The 18463-nt window shown below is 44.9% G+C and overlaps 1 protein-coding gene across 1 annotated transcript in view; it reads left to right on the top strand.

Moving 5' to 3' along the window:
• Positions 1 to 18463, top strand: part of LOC138491791 (transient receptor potential cation channel subfamily V member 6-like) — a 372724-nt gene that overhangs the window by 11368 nt on the left and 342893 nt on the right. The window contains exon 2 of the mRNA XM_069618499.1: positions 10258 to 10349. Coding sequence (XP_069474600.1) covers positions 10258 to 10349 — 92 coding nt within the window. The remainder of the gene's footprint in view (positions 1 to 10257; positions 10350 to 18463) is intronic.

Genomic DNA, 18463 nt, shown 5'->3' with positions numbered 1-18463 from the left:
CTGACATCTTGGAGGCAGAACAATCCACCTACATATTCACAAAACTGGACCTAAGGGGTTCTTCTCAGATCTGCTGATGAGTGGAAAATGGTTCTTCAGGACTCCCTTTGGTCATTTCAAGTATCAAATGATGCCTTTCAGACTGACAAATTACCAGCTATATTTCTGTGATTCATGGATCACATTTTCTCAGACCTTCTTTTACATAGAGTTGTGATATATCTGGAAAACACCCCCTTTCATTGTCAGAGACAGAAGCAGCTTTCCAGAAATTAAAAACAAGTTTTACCATAGCTCCCTCTCCTGCATCAGCTCAAGTACAACAAGGCTTTCATCCTAGAATCAGACGCTTCGAACTTCGCAGTTGGAGCTGCACTTAAGCAGCATCAAAATGGAAAAAATGAACATCCATTGGCATATTTCTCCCAAACCCTGTTGCCAGCAGAACAGAATTATTCCATGTTGAAGAAGTTGTTATTGGCCATAAAACGTGCCTGCCAAGAGTGCATACATTTACTTCTTGGGGAACAGGAGCCGGTGGAGATCAGAACAGATCACCGGACCCTGCAGTTATTGCAGAACTATAACTGCCAAAATAGCCGACAAGCTAAGTGGGCTCACTTCTTTTCCCACTATCAGTTTCAGATTACTTTTCTCCCAGGTGTTAGGAATCGGATCACTGAAACGTTAAGCCGAAATGGCTTTACTGACACAGAAGAACCACTCTTTGGCAAAATGTTGCAGCAGGCCACATTCGTGTATTACATAGACAATTGGATACACCAGTTAGACCATCCCCCTGATACGACATTGCAGGCCAAGTTGCCCTGGCAGATGATCTCATCTGATTTAATCACTGAATTCCTTGATTTGCAAGCACACACCACCATAATGGTGACTATCGATTCCTTTATGAAGTTAGCACATTTCATGCCATTAAAGAAGATACCTACAGCATGTGAAAATGAGTGACATCTTTATTCAAGACTTCTTCAGGTTGCATGGCCTCCCCAAGTCCATTATCTCTGATTGGGGGTCTCAGTATACTTCTCTGTTTTGGGCAACAGTTTGCAAATGCTTGGGCATCCAAAGAGCCTTGTCTTCCGGTTACCACCCAGAGACCAACGGTCAGACCAAGAGATTGAATCAGACTCTTGAACAATACTTGAGATGCTACACTAATACTGCACAAGACAATTGGGGTTCTCTCTTACAATTGGCAGAATTCCCATACAATAATGCCCAGCATTCAACCACAGGAAACAGTCCATTCTTATGCTCCTATGGAATTCAACCACTCTGGCTGAATGATATACTATCCATTGTGAATAAAGTGCCAGTAGCGGAAGAACTAATACAAAACATACAAGCACCACACCATCAGACCACACAAGCACTCCAGCAGTCTCTAATGGCCTGTACATTTTATGCAGGCCGCAAAAGGTCACACACCACTCTGTACAAAAAGCTGATGTGATATGGTTGTCTGCCAAGTACCTACCACAAAGACGAACTCCTGGAAAACCTTTGTCTAAATAGTTCAGACCTTTTTCTGTGGTTAAAGTAATCAATCCAGTAGTGTTCACATTTTGTTTACCACAATCCTGGCATTGTATTCTTCCAGTGTTTCATACCTCTCTACTGAAGCCATTCTGGGCACAACGGACAAAACCATTTGGCCTGATGTACACATTTAATGAATATGAAATTGCATGAATTTGTGACTCTATCATCGTTACCCATAGAAAAAAGGTGGACCAGGTCCTGGAAGGGGGGCATGATGTTTATTTTTTTTTATTTATTGGTTATTTATAGGGCACGCCATACAGCAAAATAGTGTTTACAGGCGCCACAAGAAAAAATAGAGGGAGGGGGACAGGGGCGATAAACAAAAATAATGGTCCTACTAGGCCTTAGGCATAGGGGCTAGGGGCTAGGTAAGTGCTGGGGGATGCCAGGGGGGCAAGTGCCAAGGAATGCCGAGGGCAGAACACCATCTAAGTGCGAGGACAGGGAGTGGACCACAGTCAGGAGGGATGCTAACCCTCCAGGCTAGTCAGAGAAGGGGGGCCGGAAGGGCAATTCTGGTGGGGGGGATACTGATATAGACCGGTCAAGGAGGGCCTGGTACCCTGTAGGACTTATAAGGGACCAGGCTACCATTCGCAGCGGCAGATGAGGGCATTAGCAAGGGAGTGCGACAGAAGTAGACAAGAGCAGGGACTTGAGAAGCTTCTGGATTTTAAGGAGGTCCGGCTCAAGTCTGAGAGCGGCAGGGAGCCATTCCAGAGGGAGAGGGTGGCACCGGCCCCAGAGAGAGATCTACCCCCAACTCTCTGCTTGGAAAAACGTCTGATCTGCAGAGAGTTGGAGTTAGAGGACCAAAGGCCCTAGCAGGGAGGTATTAGGGAGAGAGAGTTGGATGTAGCGAGATCCCAGGCCACAAAGCCTTGTGGATGATGCAGAGGGTCTTGAATTGGATCCTTGCAGTCACCAGTAGACAGTGGAGAGAGTTTTAAGGCTGGAGAGATGCAGTCCCTGGGCTTGAGGCCAAGGATAATGCTTGCAATCCTATTCTGGATTATTTGAAGGGAGTGAACAGAGCAAAGAGGCAGATTGAGTAAGAGGCTGTTGCAGTAGTCCAGCCTAGAGAGAACCAAAGCTTTGGAGACATTGAGTTCCTGGGGGAAGGTAAGAAAGGGGAGAATGCCTCTGAGGAGGTGAAGCTGAAAGTGGACCTTCTTGGCAAGGTCTGTGATGTGAGGGGAGAAGGATAGAGAGGAGTCAATGAGGACACCCAAGGTTTTAAGCCTCACAAGATGTTGTGGGGAGGGGACCCAAGCAGTGCGGCCAGAGAGTGGGAGGGAAGCAGGGAACAGGGGCCCCAATGAAAAGGATCTCGGTCTTACTAGCATTAAGACTGAGATCATTAGCTGTGCATCCTGCCTGAATAGCAGTGAGACAATCAGGAATGAGGGAGGAAGTAGTGGAGGGGAGCTAGAAGGAGAGCTGTGTGTCATCAGTATAACACTGGAAATGAGGAGATCAAGTGGGCCAGAGGGGCAAGGTAGATATTGAAGAGCCATGGCAACAGGAATAGAGCCCTGATGGACGGCACAGGTAGAGAGTGAGATGGAGGATTGGAAAGGGCCCAGTGGCACTGGGAAGGTCGATTTTGATAGGAAGGAGGTCAGCCAATTCAGTGCCATATCCTTGATACCAAGGGAATCACAGAGCCGCTTTATGAGGATGGCATCAATGACCATGTCAAAGGCAGAGGACAAATCAAGGAGGAAGAGAACAGGAGGAGAGTTGGAATCAAGGATTGAGAGCAGGTCTTCATGGGTGTTCAGGAGAGCAGGTTCTGTTCCTCTGGATGCTCTGAAGCCAGACTGGTGGTCATGGAGACAGCCGAAAAATTCAGTGTGGTGGGTCAGTTAGGTGATGACCAACTTCTCCAAGTGTTTGCCCAGGAAGGGGGTAGTGGAGATAGGGTGGTAGTTAGCCGTACAGAGAGAGTGCAAGGGAGTGCTTGAGGGATGGTGGGAAGGAGCCAGTGGCGAAAGAGTGGTTGCAGAAATTGGCCAGGGGAGGAGCAAGAGAGGAAATGTTGTCCTTGATAGCTTTGGAGGAGCAGGGAAGCACCTGTTTGGAGGAGACTTTCATAGAGCGGACAGCTTTAGAGACCTCATCCGGTGCTATGGGCGAGAAGGAAGTTATTGGGGAGTGGTAGAGCTGGGCCAAGGGAGGCTTTGGAGCAGGTGCAGGAGCATGTAGTGGGGGTGGAGGAGAGTGAAATCAGGATGTACTGGGTTTGGTTGTGAAATGGGAGGCCAGAACAGTACAGAAGGCCTGGGATGGAAAGGGAGAAGGGGAAACTGCAGTAATATTGGCAGGTTCCTTACAGATTTTGCAGAGTTCAGCTGTATTCTTGGTGGACCCAGAGATGCAAGCTTGGATATGGACCCTCTTCCTGGAATGGATGGAGAGATGGTATTGCCTTTGGAGCAGGCGACAGGCCAGTTTGTCGTGGTTGTGCTTGAAGCCTGCCATTTCCGTTCAGCAACTCTGCACTTGCGTTTCAGAGAGGCTAAGTCAGAATCATACCAGCTGTTGCACTTGGAGGAAGACTTCATGTGGATCCTCATGACAGGGGCAAGGATGTCAAAGGTGTCGGAGATGGATACGTGAAGGTTAGCGAGGGCTGTGTTGGTGGGAGAGTCAATAGCAGGGGTGGGAAGAGCTTTGAAAGTGGTGGCAAAAGCAGTGACTGACACTCGCTTCATCAGTCAAATGACGGAGAAGGAGACTGGCAGTGTGGGCAGAGGCTTAGCCAGTGAGACCAAGAGCTCCAGTTGGGAGCTGGGGAGGGCATGGTTGGCCCAGGAGACCAGTGTGGTGAGAGGGTTAGAGATAGGGATGTCTGCTGAGTTGAGCGAATCCAAGGTGTGAACGGGTGAGTGGGTCAGACCAGAGAGAAGAATGGTGAAGGAAAGTGAGACACAAAGGTCGCAGAAGAGTACAGTGACCGCATCAGAAGAGTCAAGATGAATGTTGAAGTCTCTGTGGAGTAGAAGCTTGGTGGAAGAGGTCAGGAGAGAAGAGGTGAGGTTGGCCCATTTAGAAAGGAAGAGGGAGACCGGGCCAAGGGGCCTGTAAATGCCAGCGAGAGAAAGAGAGAGGGTAGGAGAGACCCCAAGCCCGCAGAAGAGGCATTCAAAGGAAGAATAGGATTAAGTGGCTATGATAGTAGAAGTGACCCATTTGGGAAACATCAGGGCCATTCTGCCTCCAGACTGGTTGGGCCTGGGCTTGGAGAGGATCTTGTACCTCTCGTGAAGAAGAGTATCAAGAGCAGTGACAGAGCTAGCATTGAACCACATCTCAGTGAGGACGAGAACATCAAGATCAAAGTCTTCAAGAAGGAGACAGATGTCAGAAGAGTGTTTAATGGCAGAACGAGCATTGAGAGTAGCTAAGTGAAGCTGATTGCCACTGTTGAAGGTTTTCAGAGGAGGGCTACACGAATGTGGTACACCCGTTAGTGGTTTTGAAAGGGCCAGGGGGGTGGCAGAAGGAGGAATGGCAGAAAGAGGAATGGAAGGAGAAGAAAGGAAGTTGTTGAGAGCTGGAAGATGCCCATCAAGGAGGGGGAGTTTGGGCTGAGAGCCCTGGCCCATGACAGTGCCGTTCTGATAGACTTTAATGATACACCTAGAGGATGGGAAGCGTGTCAAGAGTACTTCCCATCTGGTTCCACCATTAATGGGCAAAAAAGAGAAAGGGCAGAGGATAGTGACTATATGGGGAGTCCATAGGTCAGGAGAGGGGGCGACAAAGAGGATGTCGGTGATGTCTGCCTGGAGAAATCATTGACGTAGCTGTCAGCGATGGGCAAGCCTGGGTTGGAGACCAAGGGGGCAGTCTTAAACTTTTTTCTTTCAGGCTTCGAGAGAGAGGTAGGATACGCGATAGAGTAGCAGTTAGAGTAGATAGGAGAGATGCAGAGCATCATGGAGGCAGGGGGAAGAGAGACAGAGGGACTGGACAGTGTACAAGGAACTCACACAAAAAAGAGGTCAGGGCGCCCCTCTGCAAGAAAGACCACAGCATGATAACCTGTTTTGTGGGAAAGCACCCATTCCGAGTCTGCAGCCAAATGTTTTAGCTCACTGTACCTTTCACAAAGGAGGAATACCCATTTTCATATCAGTCTTTGTTCCCCCACTTGAGCAGTCCAGCACCAAAATGCTAGGCATTCCTCCTTTGAACAAGAGCACCAACAGCAACCCCAGACATGTTTCAGCCTAGTCAGGCCTCATCAGTAGTTGTGCCTCTTTGAGCACAGTGAGCAAGGACTCCATGTCTAGCTAACTCTAGATAAATTAACGTTTATCTAGAGTTAATTTTCAAGTTCCTTTTATATACAAAAATAGGTCAGGGCACCCGTCTGCAAGCAAGAACACAGCACACGGAACTCACCATGCGGCTTAGCAGTAAGACTGACACAGACAACTCAGATGCACATCACACAGCTCACTGAAACAGGGGGTTGCACATCCACCATCGGACCCCACAGCGCTGCAGGAGTTGCCCAATTTCCAACCCACGCTGAAGCACTGGTTATGCTGAACTGAGTGCACTGCCACTCATTTGCAGGCTGGACTTGGGTTTGGGAGCACAAGTAACTTCTGAGGGCTTTGGCCCCCCTCATTGCTTTGTAAGTTGTGCACCAGTATACAGGCCAATTATCAAACCATGGCGATGCCCTGGTACAATTACGCCTCTACTCAGGACTCCACCCAGAGCATTCAGCTCCTGTCCCTGATGGTCAGCAATGTGCTTGTCACCAGAATGGGGCCACCGACCCTGTGGAAATGTGTGGCCCAATCTCCACAGTCCCACTAACCTCTGAGTAAACCTGTCCAAAAGGCGGCCGTCACCTGCATCTCTGTGGGCAGCAAGTACCAGACCATGGGCTACCAATTCACTGCCGGCCACTCCGACGCGTTGCATGCCATGGACCAATTTGCTCTACAGGTTGCTCATCTTCATCCACCCTCGTCCGATAGTGGGCACACACACTTGGGGTGGATCCACTGCTTGTAGGGGTGTGAGCTTAAGTGGTTTTGTTGCCTGCAGATCACGATCTGACTCGGCTGCAGGATCTCATTGCCTGCGACTACAGCCGTGTTGCAGAGTCGAGTCATTCCCCAAAATGGGTGGTGGAATCTTGCTGATGACCAAGCGTGCCCTTCGTCCAGGGGAACTTAGCAATTTAGTTGGCTATAGATCCCTATGTAGCACTGTCGGTCCATTGTCTGATGCCCGGAGTGTTCCAATCCCTGTTGCAACCTTTTTTTTCAGTGTGAGGGGTCTGTCTACAGGATAACTGAAGGATTAAATCAGGTGGCATCGGGATCGCTGGAGAGTCTTTGTACGTCCGTTTCCATTTAGGAACTGTCATCGCAGGGCCCAGGCTTGGCAAAAAAATGCTTCTGAGTCACTATGGAGACAATGAAAGGGCTTCCTTCTCATTCCAAGACAGCGTCCACGTGTATTATGTTACCACGTGATGTGAAGACACCAAGATGGCACCACGCCCAAACAGTCCAGAACGACTACAAGAGTCAGAGGAGACTTCTAAGCGATGTGTCACAATCTAGCTCCTTTCTGGTTGCCGCAATGCTGTTTTCCTCTTTTCCCTGCTCTGGTCCTTCTATGTGTTTCCCTTCTGGAATCCAAAATCTTCATTACTTCCCAACTAATCCTCCTTCTTTGTGTACTCGCTTCTCGCTTACGATTCTCTGCTCGAGTGCTTTAATTATTGAATCTCCTCCTAAGTGCTACCAGTTTTTCATCTAGTTCTTCACTCCTTGGACTCCCAAGATCCTTTGCTCCAGATGGCCACATCCTTGAGGGATTTCCCCAGAACTGGGTTTTTCATCACTTGCCCTTTCCAGACTGGCCCTCTCATGGTAGACCTCTGGCCTCCCTTTTTTTTTCCAGGTGCAGGATGGCTACTTGGGGTGACAGTCCTTACTTCTTCAATCCTACACCATGCAAAGCTCCAAGGGTAAGGCCTGTCGCTGAAAGGCATCCCAAAGAATGTGTAGCAGAGGCCCCTTTTGGCTAGTGCAGCTCCAGCACACATCCAAAGTTGCTTTCTTAGTGACGTATATTCCCTCTGGTGTGAGGTACCATATTGTTAAAATCTTAATTTGCAGAAGTATCTACTTTTAGTGTTTTTATCAACTTGTTCCCATTCTTACACTTCCATGACTTTACCTAAATAATGTTCTCACCCTCTGGAGTATGAGCGATGGGCCGGGATCCTGTTCTTATTGAGTGTGTCGTAAAGTTTTGAAATCAACCCCTTAATTGAAGCCAGAAGCCTGGAGTATATTTTCCCAGGTCATTGTGGGTTTTGTCACTAAGTTGTGAAATGAGAACCCAGTGACGTAGCTGAAGATATCCAAACGTATCCAATTTGATAAAGTTGAAGTCCTGCTTAATTCTCTCAAACGACCTCATCGCACTGTCAATTAATAGGTCACCAGTTTTAAAACATCCTCGTGTAGCCCATTTGGTTAAGCCTTTGCCGCTCATTCCCGGGGTAAACCTCTCATTAAGCGTAATATGTGTAAATGGTTATGGGAATGATGTGAAGCCCTGTATTTGGCCAACCTCATCCCAGGCTTCCATGGAAGCTTCAGTAATTGGGCTACAATATATTCTGGGGGATCCTGAGTGCTTGGGCAGCCAAGGTTGTGTCTGCAGATCTGTCAGCTATTGACTGCCCCATTTTGATTATTGCCATTGTACTGAGTCATGAGAGGTGCAGTTTTCTCCATCACAACAGGTCCTCCTTAATGTTAGACCAGAGGCTTGGGTAGTTGGCATTGTAGAGGTGGCATAGGCTTGCATTTACTATGATTCCCAAGTATGTTACGTTTTCTTTGTGCCACGCTAAGATCTTCACGCATCCCTTTGCTCAAGTGGAATATTGATATTAAGTATTTCTGATTTGGCCTTGCTTATTTTAAACTCTGATACCTTACCTAAATGTTGCAATTTACTTACTAAATGGGTCAGTGATGTATGCACGTCTGGAAGTGTTACAATTATGTATTCGCCAAATAGGTTCACTTTGTGTATGGTTTGCCTATATATGGTGCCCGAAATATTTTGGTTGTATCTGATCCGGGCTGCCAGAGGCTTCACTACAAGGGCAAATGGAATGGGTGACACCTTGCAACTCAATAACTGGATCAGCCCTGCAAAGCCTTCATTAACTTGAATCTGAAGAGTTGGCTTAATTAGCCAGCCTCATGTTGGACATCATTGGGCCTCAGTTACATTTGGAAAGAGTTGTTTTGTGGAATCCCCAGGCCACACCATTGAATGTTTTTCTGCATCCAGTGTTAACAGCAAGGAATGGACTGCAGATTTATTTTCCTTATCTTTTAAATGCAGGTCTTGACCGATATGTAGTGTTGGGAGGATAGCTCAGGGGCAACGTGTTTGCCTTGGAAGCAAGACTCCACGGAGCACCACAGGTTCGAACGCTGGGTCCATGCTTAGAAACCTCTGGGTATTAAGCATCTTATAAATAACCTATCATATAATATCATATCATATATTGGCCAATGTACCCCTCCCCAATACAAATCTGGATTGGTCTGATTAACCAGGGGTTAAGCATTATATTCTGATTACTAATGTTTTTGTGAAAATGTTTGTGTCTAGATTTAATGGGGTTATCGGGCTGTATGGCACACCCCGTTTTGGGTATTTACTGGCTTTAGGAATTCATATTTTGTGAGCTTCTCCCATGGAAGCTGGGAGCTCACCTCATTTCTTCATGGAGTTGAAAAATCTGGCTAAGGGATTTGCAGGTATTTGGCTTAAAAGTCTGTAAAAAGCGGCTGTAAGACCCACCAGCACCTGGGGATTTATGGGGTTTTAATAATTTTATGGGTGTAATAACCTACATGGGCTTAATGGGATACTCCAAGTAATCTTTGTCTACATCAGATGATGTGTTTACATCTATCACCTCCAGGTATGTTTGCTCGAGTGAGTGATAACAATGTTTAACTTTCTCCTGTCTTCCACCATCAATTACAGTATGTTTATGATTGATCTGCTCACTTGTCCGCTCGCCCTTCTCACCATTGTTGGCCAGGTCCCCAAATGGCCCCTCTCTGAGGTCCCCGCTCTGCCCAAGGTTTACTGCATCTGGCGGAGTCTCACAATCCCCCCACGGTTCGGACAGGAAGTGTTACGGGTGCCGGGACTGTTAGCAGCATGGAGTAGACTGCCTGCTCATGCCGCCTCTTAGCCATGCCTCGTCTTTGCCATTTCTAAAATTTGGTAAGGGTGAAAACACTGGCCCCGTCTTTCAAACTGACTTCAGTCAAAAGTGTCCACTATTCGGAGCCATGCCATTTTTGTTGATCTAGTCCATAGCTTTGAAGGAAACAATGGCTATTCTGAAGGGCGATGGGTATTGCGTGAAAAAGGTATGGTAGCTTTTAGCAACATCAAACATCCCAGATATTTTCCCGGAAGTGCTTTGCATAAGTCTCAGTAGCCCATTTCCATTATCATATCTTATGTTACAGAGAAAAAAATAACATGGCATGCATTTTGTTTTTTTAATGTTTTGACGTTAGCTATTTAGTTGTATTGTTTGGTGTCTGTGTCTGTCAAATGTTCATCCTATGATGTCTACTGTTTCATGATGTTTTTCAGGGACACTCATTTGTTTAAAGCTGCAAGGACTAATGATATTATTACAATGGAGACATTATTGCACAGTGGAACAGTGGATCCTTTTGTAAGAGGTAAGGCATAAACCGTACCAACAGTGCATTTGTCATATATGTCAGAACATGCCTTGAGGTGATTACAGTACTGGGGGTGTAAGGCATCTGCAACAGCATTGCAAATAGCCAGTGGAAACAAATAGTATTAAAAGTATACATCGTTTTAACTAGCAGTTTAACATTCTCAAACAACTTTTAAATTAGAATTAAGTGAAGGTGATTTAATTCTCATGAAGCGCTCTTTTCTCAAGGGAGGCCCCTCTGGGATACGTTAGACAAGTTGTACCCTATGTTTAATGGTCCCAGATGTGGTTTTTTTTTGTAATCATTTTGCATTTACTTCTGCCTCGACCAATGTATGCAATCAGCAATGAGAAGACAACTTGCTAGCATTAAAGCACTCACAAATAAACACTGCTCAAAATAACTGATCTGAAGCTACATGGTGAACAGAAGTGATTTGATTACACTGTAGAGAATTCATTGACACGAATGGCCCTTCTGGAAGAGGAGAGATTATTCCAAAGGCGGGCAGCAATAACTGAGAAAATACGCGTTCCCCACAGACTTTTCTAACTCTGAGAATGGCTAAGGCATCTGAAGATCTTCACGTACAGCCAGAAGAAGGCTGAAAAGTGTGAAACAGGATTGAGACCCTTTCCATGAGAAATACAAAAAAAATACTTTGGCATAGTATCCTGAGGTCCAAGACAATCCCAGGAACCTACATTATATCCTTCAAAGATGAAGGGTTGCATCCACAATGAGAACATTGATGTAGCAAAATACTACATGAACTAAATTCAGAAATTGCACACTCTCTGAATACTTGAATAATAACGATTAGGTGGACACAGTTTGTATCCCCTTTACAGTTGTCTCCCACAGGTTTGCAATCTGAAGATACCAGTGAAGTGTTATGATTTTATTAGTATTATTGCAGTATTTATTGAGCACAGACCCATCTTCCGAAAGCATCAGAGCACGTTACTGTCTCATGTGGAAGTGCACAGTGAGGAAAACTGAGATACAAAGGGGGGGGGGGAGGACTGGCAATTGGGCAGCAAAGCATCTCTAAGCAACATAGGGAGGAAACATGGGGGAGCATATTACCCAGTCTCGGGTAGGTGGGAAGAGCAGGGTGTGTGGTGTTAGGAAGGAGCCGTTCCAGAAATGGAGCGTTTTGAGAGCTCCTTCCTGGACGGTAGAAGCAAAGGAGCAAGTCTCGAATTGATGGGGAGAAGGTTCGAGAATCTGGGGGCGTAGATGGGGAAGGCCTGTCTTCTGGTTCTTTCTTTGCTGCACAGATGAAGTTCAAGTGTCTTTACTTCTGGTGCATCGCACTCTTGCAAAGCGGCTGACGAATGATTGTGTATGCATTTGGCCATACGTTGAGCAATAGCAAAGGAACTCAGCCCATCACATGTGCACTTTGGCCCAATCCCTTTCTTTCATCCCCTCACATAGGCTGTCACTTAGAGGCACCCCAATCTAAAGCTCGAGTAGAAAAGCAGTCGAGGAAGCGGGGGTACCGGTCGCAAGATAAGCCGCCTTTCCCCAAAGCTCGAACTAATGCTTCACTGTAATCCCAAAGTGTAGACCTCGCACAGCTAGGTGGTCATTGTAACAGCAGAAGAGCTCTCTGGGAAATCTGATGTTCTTGGAAGAGGGCCTCCTAAACCATATCAATTTACTGTATGTGCACTGCTGAAACAATTACAAGACTAAACGTTTCAAGATGTCTTGAGGTCAGCTTTCTTCTCGGTTCCTGTGGACTTTAGGCTCTTGGATGCAAAAACTGATATACACGAACATCTGGACCGGTAGAACTATGATGGTCTGGCCCTAGTAGTCCGACAATCAGATTGTGTTGAATGGACCAACTAAGTCCTTTCTTGCATTTTATGCATCTCTTCTGCTAGACCAAAAAAGGTTATGGTGATTCTAAGATGGCAATGGTCTCTTCTCTCTTCAGTGATATAGGTTGTAGCCCAGTGCCTATTCTATTTGGTCTACACACGCAACCCCTTTCTCATACCTTCAGACATGAGAATGCGTTTTCTTATATATGAAGGTCAGTTGAGGCTCGCGGGGGAGCTTGGTACCCATATTTAAGCTACAGAAGTGAAGTGTAAAATAGTGAGTTCGACAACTGGCTCACATGTGCACTTTGCGAATTAAAATTGATCTTTCAGAGACATTCTATAAGGCCATGATCCTTGAAAACAACTCAGTTGAAGCACTTCATAATTCTTCTTTTGGACTCGGCTCTCTCTGGGTTCTCAGCTTAACATTTGTGCAATGAAATGACCTGGGCAACTCACATACATACGCTTAAGAAAGTGAAACAGCTGTGCTCGTCCTATTATTAGCTACATTGGACTAGTGGTGTTATTTCTAGTATTGGCTAAAGTGGACTATTGTAAATTGCAATGCATCTGAAGGTTATCCATACCATCTAGATAAAGTTGTAGTTCATCAGACACTGTGCTGTGTTATTTGGTGGCCAAATGGGCACAACATAGCTCAGTAAAATCTCGTGTAGCGCTTTGTCTGGCTAAAAGCAAGGTAGAGCTTGATAAATAAAAAAGAAACTGGATTAAAATCCCAAATGTTTTCTACACAACCTCCTATTCTTGCTATGCTTGATTCCTACCACCTCTCTGCTCTTTCCACTCCGCCTTCCCATGTTCCCGGCTCTAGTCTGGATGTTGTCTTTTTTTCCTCATTATCGAACTCTTATATATTGGCTCTACTTGTCTATTCCTCTGATCAGCATCTTCTATCCTTCTCTATTTATCTTCTACTTACTTTACCTTAACTGGTCAGTTCGGAGGCAACCATCTATTTCCATCTGATCTTTGTGCTTTTAAAACTCCCTATTTGTTTCATCTTGCATTTCTGCTCTTCCATCTCACTCTGCATTCTCTGTTTTCTCTGCTGATGATGCTGCAAATTCTCTCTCCTCTTCTCTTTCCTCTTCTCTTAATATTCTTTAGCCTGCTTCTTCCTTCCTTCCTGCCTTCCCTCCCTCTCACAAACCCACTCAACCCTGGCTCTCTTCTCATCGCCACTCAATGCAGCAAGTTCTTCATCATCATCTCGAGCATAGTTGGCGCAAATCCATCTCTGAGTCTGATTCTTTGTCTTTTTCATCCTATCATTCTCCTTATGATGAGGCTCTTCTTGCAGCCAAACATGCTAATGACTCTGATCTTTTGTATGTTGAGTCTGCAAACCCTGGGCCTCTGTTTCAATCCCTTTCTTGTTTATTCACACCACCCACTCCTGATCATTTGCTCCACTCACTCTTACTGCCTCGATCTTGCAACCTATTATTCTTCTAAAGTTGCTTCTTCTTGTGCTGCTATTGTTCCATCATCTTTTTTGTCTACTTTTTCCTCCCCTACCTCGGTAATCTCTTCTTTTTCCCCATTACTAATTTGGAGACCTCTTCTCTCTTAACTCACTCCCACCCCACTGAATCACCCTCTGATCCTATTCCCTCTTCTTTAATACCCAAAGTTTACACTCCTCTTGTCTCCTACCTCACTATTCTTCTTAATACCTCTCTTCCCACCTCGAATTTTCCTTCTTGCTTTAAGCAAGCTTATACTGTGCCTATTCTCAAGAAACCATCTCTTGACCCCTCTGTTACTTATAATTTCCATCCAATCTCTCTTCTTCATTCCTTTCTCAATTGCTTGAACGACTAGTCTATACTCAGGTTTCTACCTATGTTACTGATATTTCCATTCTTCCGTCCTTGCCACTCAACTGTATGTGACTCTTTGCTTTCTGCCTGCTACACCAAAAAATCCTCTTCTTATTCCTTTGGGCGTTTCTGCTGCATTTGACACTGTTAATCATACTTTACTTGTATCTTCTCTTTCTTTATTTTACTTTGCTGACTCTGTTCTTGCTTGGCTTTGCTCTTATCTCTCTAACCATACTTACTCTGTCTCCTGGGCTGGTTCTTCCTCCAAAACGTTTCCTCTTCTTTGTGGTGTTCCTCAAGGTTCCGTTCTTGGTCCCTTTCTCTTCTCACTTTACACTTCTGATCTTGCTGCATTTATCTCTTCACAACAGTTTCTCTCTTTCCCTTCATTTACACTGGTTTTTCATGATAACTTAACTTCCTGTCTGCTTGCAATCAAGCCCTAGATGTCAAATCACTTCCTTGTCTTGAACTCCTCTAAAAGGAGGTTCTGTTCTTCCCTGCCACCACTATTCCCTGCCTTCCCCATCCTCGTCTGTCTTGACTCCCTCTTCCTTATCTCTTTCTGGCACCACTCGTAATCGCAGCCTCCACCTTGTCACAGACCTGTCCATTTCTCATCAAATGTCCATTACCTCTCGTTCTTGAGGCTTTCATCTCTTTAATATTTGCAAAGCTTGATCTTTTCTGACTTTTGGTGCTATGCAACTCCTCATCTCTCATTTTTTTCAAACCTTTTTTATTGCTCCACTATCCTCTTTGGCCTTCCTTTCTCTCCCTTGGTCCCACGTAAGTCTTTCTTTAATGCTTCTATTCACCTTCTATATCCGCTATCTGCCTGTGATTCTACTTCTCACTCTCTTTCCTCACTTGGATAGCTTTCCTTCTCCTCTCAAATTTAATTTTCTTTGTATTGTGTTTAAATCCCTGTATGGCATTGCTCCCACTTGTTTGTCATCTTTGGTATCTTTTTAAGCCCCCACTCGTTCCCTTCGTTCTCAATCCCAATTTCTGTTATCCACCTCTTGCAATCCATGTGCCCAAACCCGATTCTGCTAGTTTTCTCTTCTTGCCCCGCTCCACTGGAACTCTCTCCCTTTCCCTCTTCGTTCTACTACTGCCTACTCTTTATTCTGTACTTCTCTAAGGAACTATCTCCCCCAGAACTAATTCTGTCCCCTGAATATTTTGTAAATTTAATCAATTTGTCTTTTACTGTACCGTAACTTCTTTTTGTTCAGCCCTTTGGAGTAAAGTGATCTATAAATGCCAAATAAGTACAAACACAAAAATGCACACCACAATGAAATACCTATTGGGCACATGACCCATGATGTGGAACACCCTTCCATTTCAAACAAGACAGCAAGTGATCTGCCCCCTGTGAGGACGTCCCCTGTTTGTTAACCCTAGAAGAAGGCTGGGGAACTCAGCAAATCAGAGGCAGCAGCCTGATGCAAGCCCTACAATGGCTACAGGGACCATCTCCAAGAGCTTTCTTCAGCCCTTTGTCATTGGATTCAGGGGGACAGCTAGTGCCAGGAGTAGTGAACAGATGCCAGGTTATTCAGAGGGGGTGCTTAATTGATGACTTTAGTTCCAGAGAACAACCTTAGGTTTCCAGTAAGAGAGAAATTAGCAAATCACCCCCAGAATCAGTGACATACAGAGGCCAGTTGTGAGTTTTCGCATTCCTTGGTATCCAGCCATAGGTCGGTTCATGGAGCTGGATTGGAAAATCAGCACACAGTGGGTGAGCAGGTTTGGCTTGGGTCCAGACCAGAAACAAACAGAAATGATACGACAGACAGGGACTTCACAAGCAGCATATTCCCACACTGCATGCAGCAACACTGACAGAAAGCATAGAGGTGCATAGGCACATAGGGACGTGGGTAAGCCAGAGCTCTAAGGCCATGGGCTGTCATGTCCACACCACCCGATTCCATGGCAGACATGATATTTGTAAAATTGGCTTCAGTGGTTGCGGCAAAGGCTGATATCTATTCATACGGAATGCACAACACCTACAGAGAAACACAAGACTGGCTACAGTAATGGGGAGGAGAGGGAAACAATCACTATGCACAAAGCTAATGGGGAAACAGAGCTGCAAATAAAAAAACTCTATCAGCACTTCTGTATACACAGACAGAAGCCTCCAATCTTAGTGGCTGATAGGACAGTGCTTGTTAGAGAGGGGGTGATTTAGTAGGGAGAGCTAGTGAAGAAGAGTAGAACCTGTGTTGGCTAAGCCGAGAGGTCCAACTAGTGAGAACAAGACTAGGAGGAGGAGATAAACCAGGTTAAACCAGGTTAGCAGAACCTTTGTTAGCCCTGCTAAGAAGATCAAATGGTCAAGAGGGGCCCCAAGCAAAGCATGGCCAGGTAGCTGCTGAGAGAACACCACCTCATCCTGCAATCCAGGACCAAGACACAGGACCAAGACACAGCTGAAGACCAGGGCAATGATTGTAGCCAGTGCCTTGACCCAAGCCATAATGAAAACATTATAATCATGAAGTAAAGGTGCTGTGACACTACAAAACACTGTCCCGGGAAGTTAGCCAGGTGTTTTGATTGGACTCTGAACCTCTAGTCCTTTAGATTAGGCTCTTTCATGGAACATGCATTAATCCCTCTTCCTTCCACTATTATTCTTAGATTTCCCTTCTTTTATCCTGTAAATCATCCTCCAACCCAATTACATACCGAGTAAAGTTTTTAAAACTCATATTATGTGTTCCCTGGCTGCAACCTGTGACACCCCTGTTGAAGAAAGCTTTAAACCCGGCTTTTTGGGGCCGTTCTCACCCATTTCATTATCTTTTCCTCCCTTCCCACTGTCAGAAAGGGTGTCTTTTGGGGACATTGAGGGGCCATCCCTATTTAATGTAACTAAAGGTCTGCACAGCCCAACAATATTAACATGCATTCCAGGACATTATCACTCTCTTTGGTCAACCCACCTCGCTACTCTCCTTGTGCAGCCAACATGGACCCGCTTCAATTTCTAAGGACACATGATTGGTGATAACTGCATGCCCAAATGTCACAGATGAATTTCGTCCTATAGGTCCTATAGGCAAAGATTGCCACACCACACTCACAGCACCATGATCGAAACAAACTATAGACTCATGCATGACACCCAATAATGCCACAGAAGACACACATCTACCTTTATGCTGTATCTGAATGAATTGGCATATGTAAAGAGAACATAAAAGGCACTAACCCCATTCTCAAAAACGACTTTCTAAAAGTTAGTGCACCATCAAAAACGTGCAAAACACTGAATCCCAGTTATATAAGAAACTGGTGATTCAGAATGACTGTACCAAATCCATAAACATGTAAAAAAAGAAATTTTTTATTACAAATTGGTCTCCACAAACTACTAAAAAACATTCTAGAATAACTGAATTATACAGTTGCGTGGTTAAAAAATAACCATTATCAAAAAAACAAAGAAACCAGTGGGGTTATTATGTGAATGGAATGTTCTCCAAATTCAGCAACGGCTGTATTCAAAGAATCATCAATCATCAAAAACTATACATGTTGGTGTTATTTCATATTTCATTACAGGTTGGGTAGGAGCAGAGATTTGATGTTTACAGTCTGTCATATAAGCTAAAATATCTATAGCTTGTCAGATGGTCGGCATATGTTTCGGCGTACTGCGTTCGATAATACACTATCTCTAGACTCTTTCTATGCTGGTGTAGCCGTCTTCAGGACGATTCTGGTGATTTATGGTGTTATATCCGATAACACTACCCTCTCTTTCATATATAGTAATTGTTCAAACCCACTGTAAAAAATGAAAAAGGAATGCGTTTTTGGTAAACTCAGTCTACATTGTTTAAAAATATTTTTGGGTGAACACCCATTTCCATGCAATGACAATGGTGGACACTAACCTTAAAGTTTTGAACAAGTCGAATCGGAAACATTATTCTTGCGGAATTCAACGTGTTTTCATTATTTAAAGCGGATTCAAGGTATTCAATGTTACCTACAACATTAAGTTTGAGCCAGTCTACATTATCATGGCAGTCTGTGGCATGGCAAGGTTTTTATTAATGAGAAGATGTCACACTAACCTGTCTTTTGCTTGAGACGGTATCTTGTTCTTAGTTTCAACTTCTAAGACAATGTTTGCGGCAAGATGCTTAAATGCACCTAGATAAAGCGGCTCCCTGCAAAATGATTAATGCCAGGATCACAACAATCGCCATCATCTCTTATTTGTGTGTTATATATCAAGGTTGTATTTCTAGGTTCATAATATAGGATATATAGTTGTCAAGTTATTTTTACCTACTTGACACAATACGCTTCGCATATGATACATTCCCAACATTCACCATTTCATCCATGCACATAGACCCTGACCTACAAGCCAGCA

The sequence above is a fragment of the Ambystoma mexicanum genome, chromosome 10 (assembly GCF_040938575.1).
Source record: "Ambystoma mexicanum isolate Mex_15411 chromosome 10, UKY_AmexF1_1, whole genome shotgun sequence".
In the NCBI taxonomy this organism is placed as follows: domain Eukaryota; kingdom Metazoa; phylum Chordata; class Amphibia; order Caudata; family Ambystomatidae; genus Ambystoma; species Ambystoma mexicanum.
Note: the sequence above shows the minus strand (reverse complement) of the source record. Positions and strands in the feature narration are given on the sequence as shown.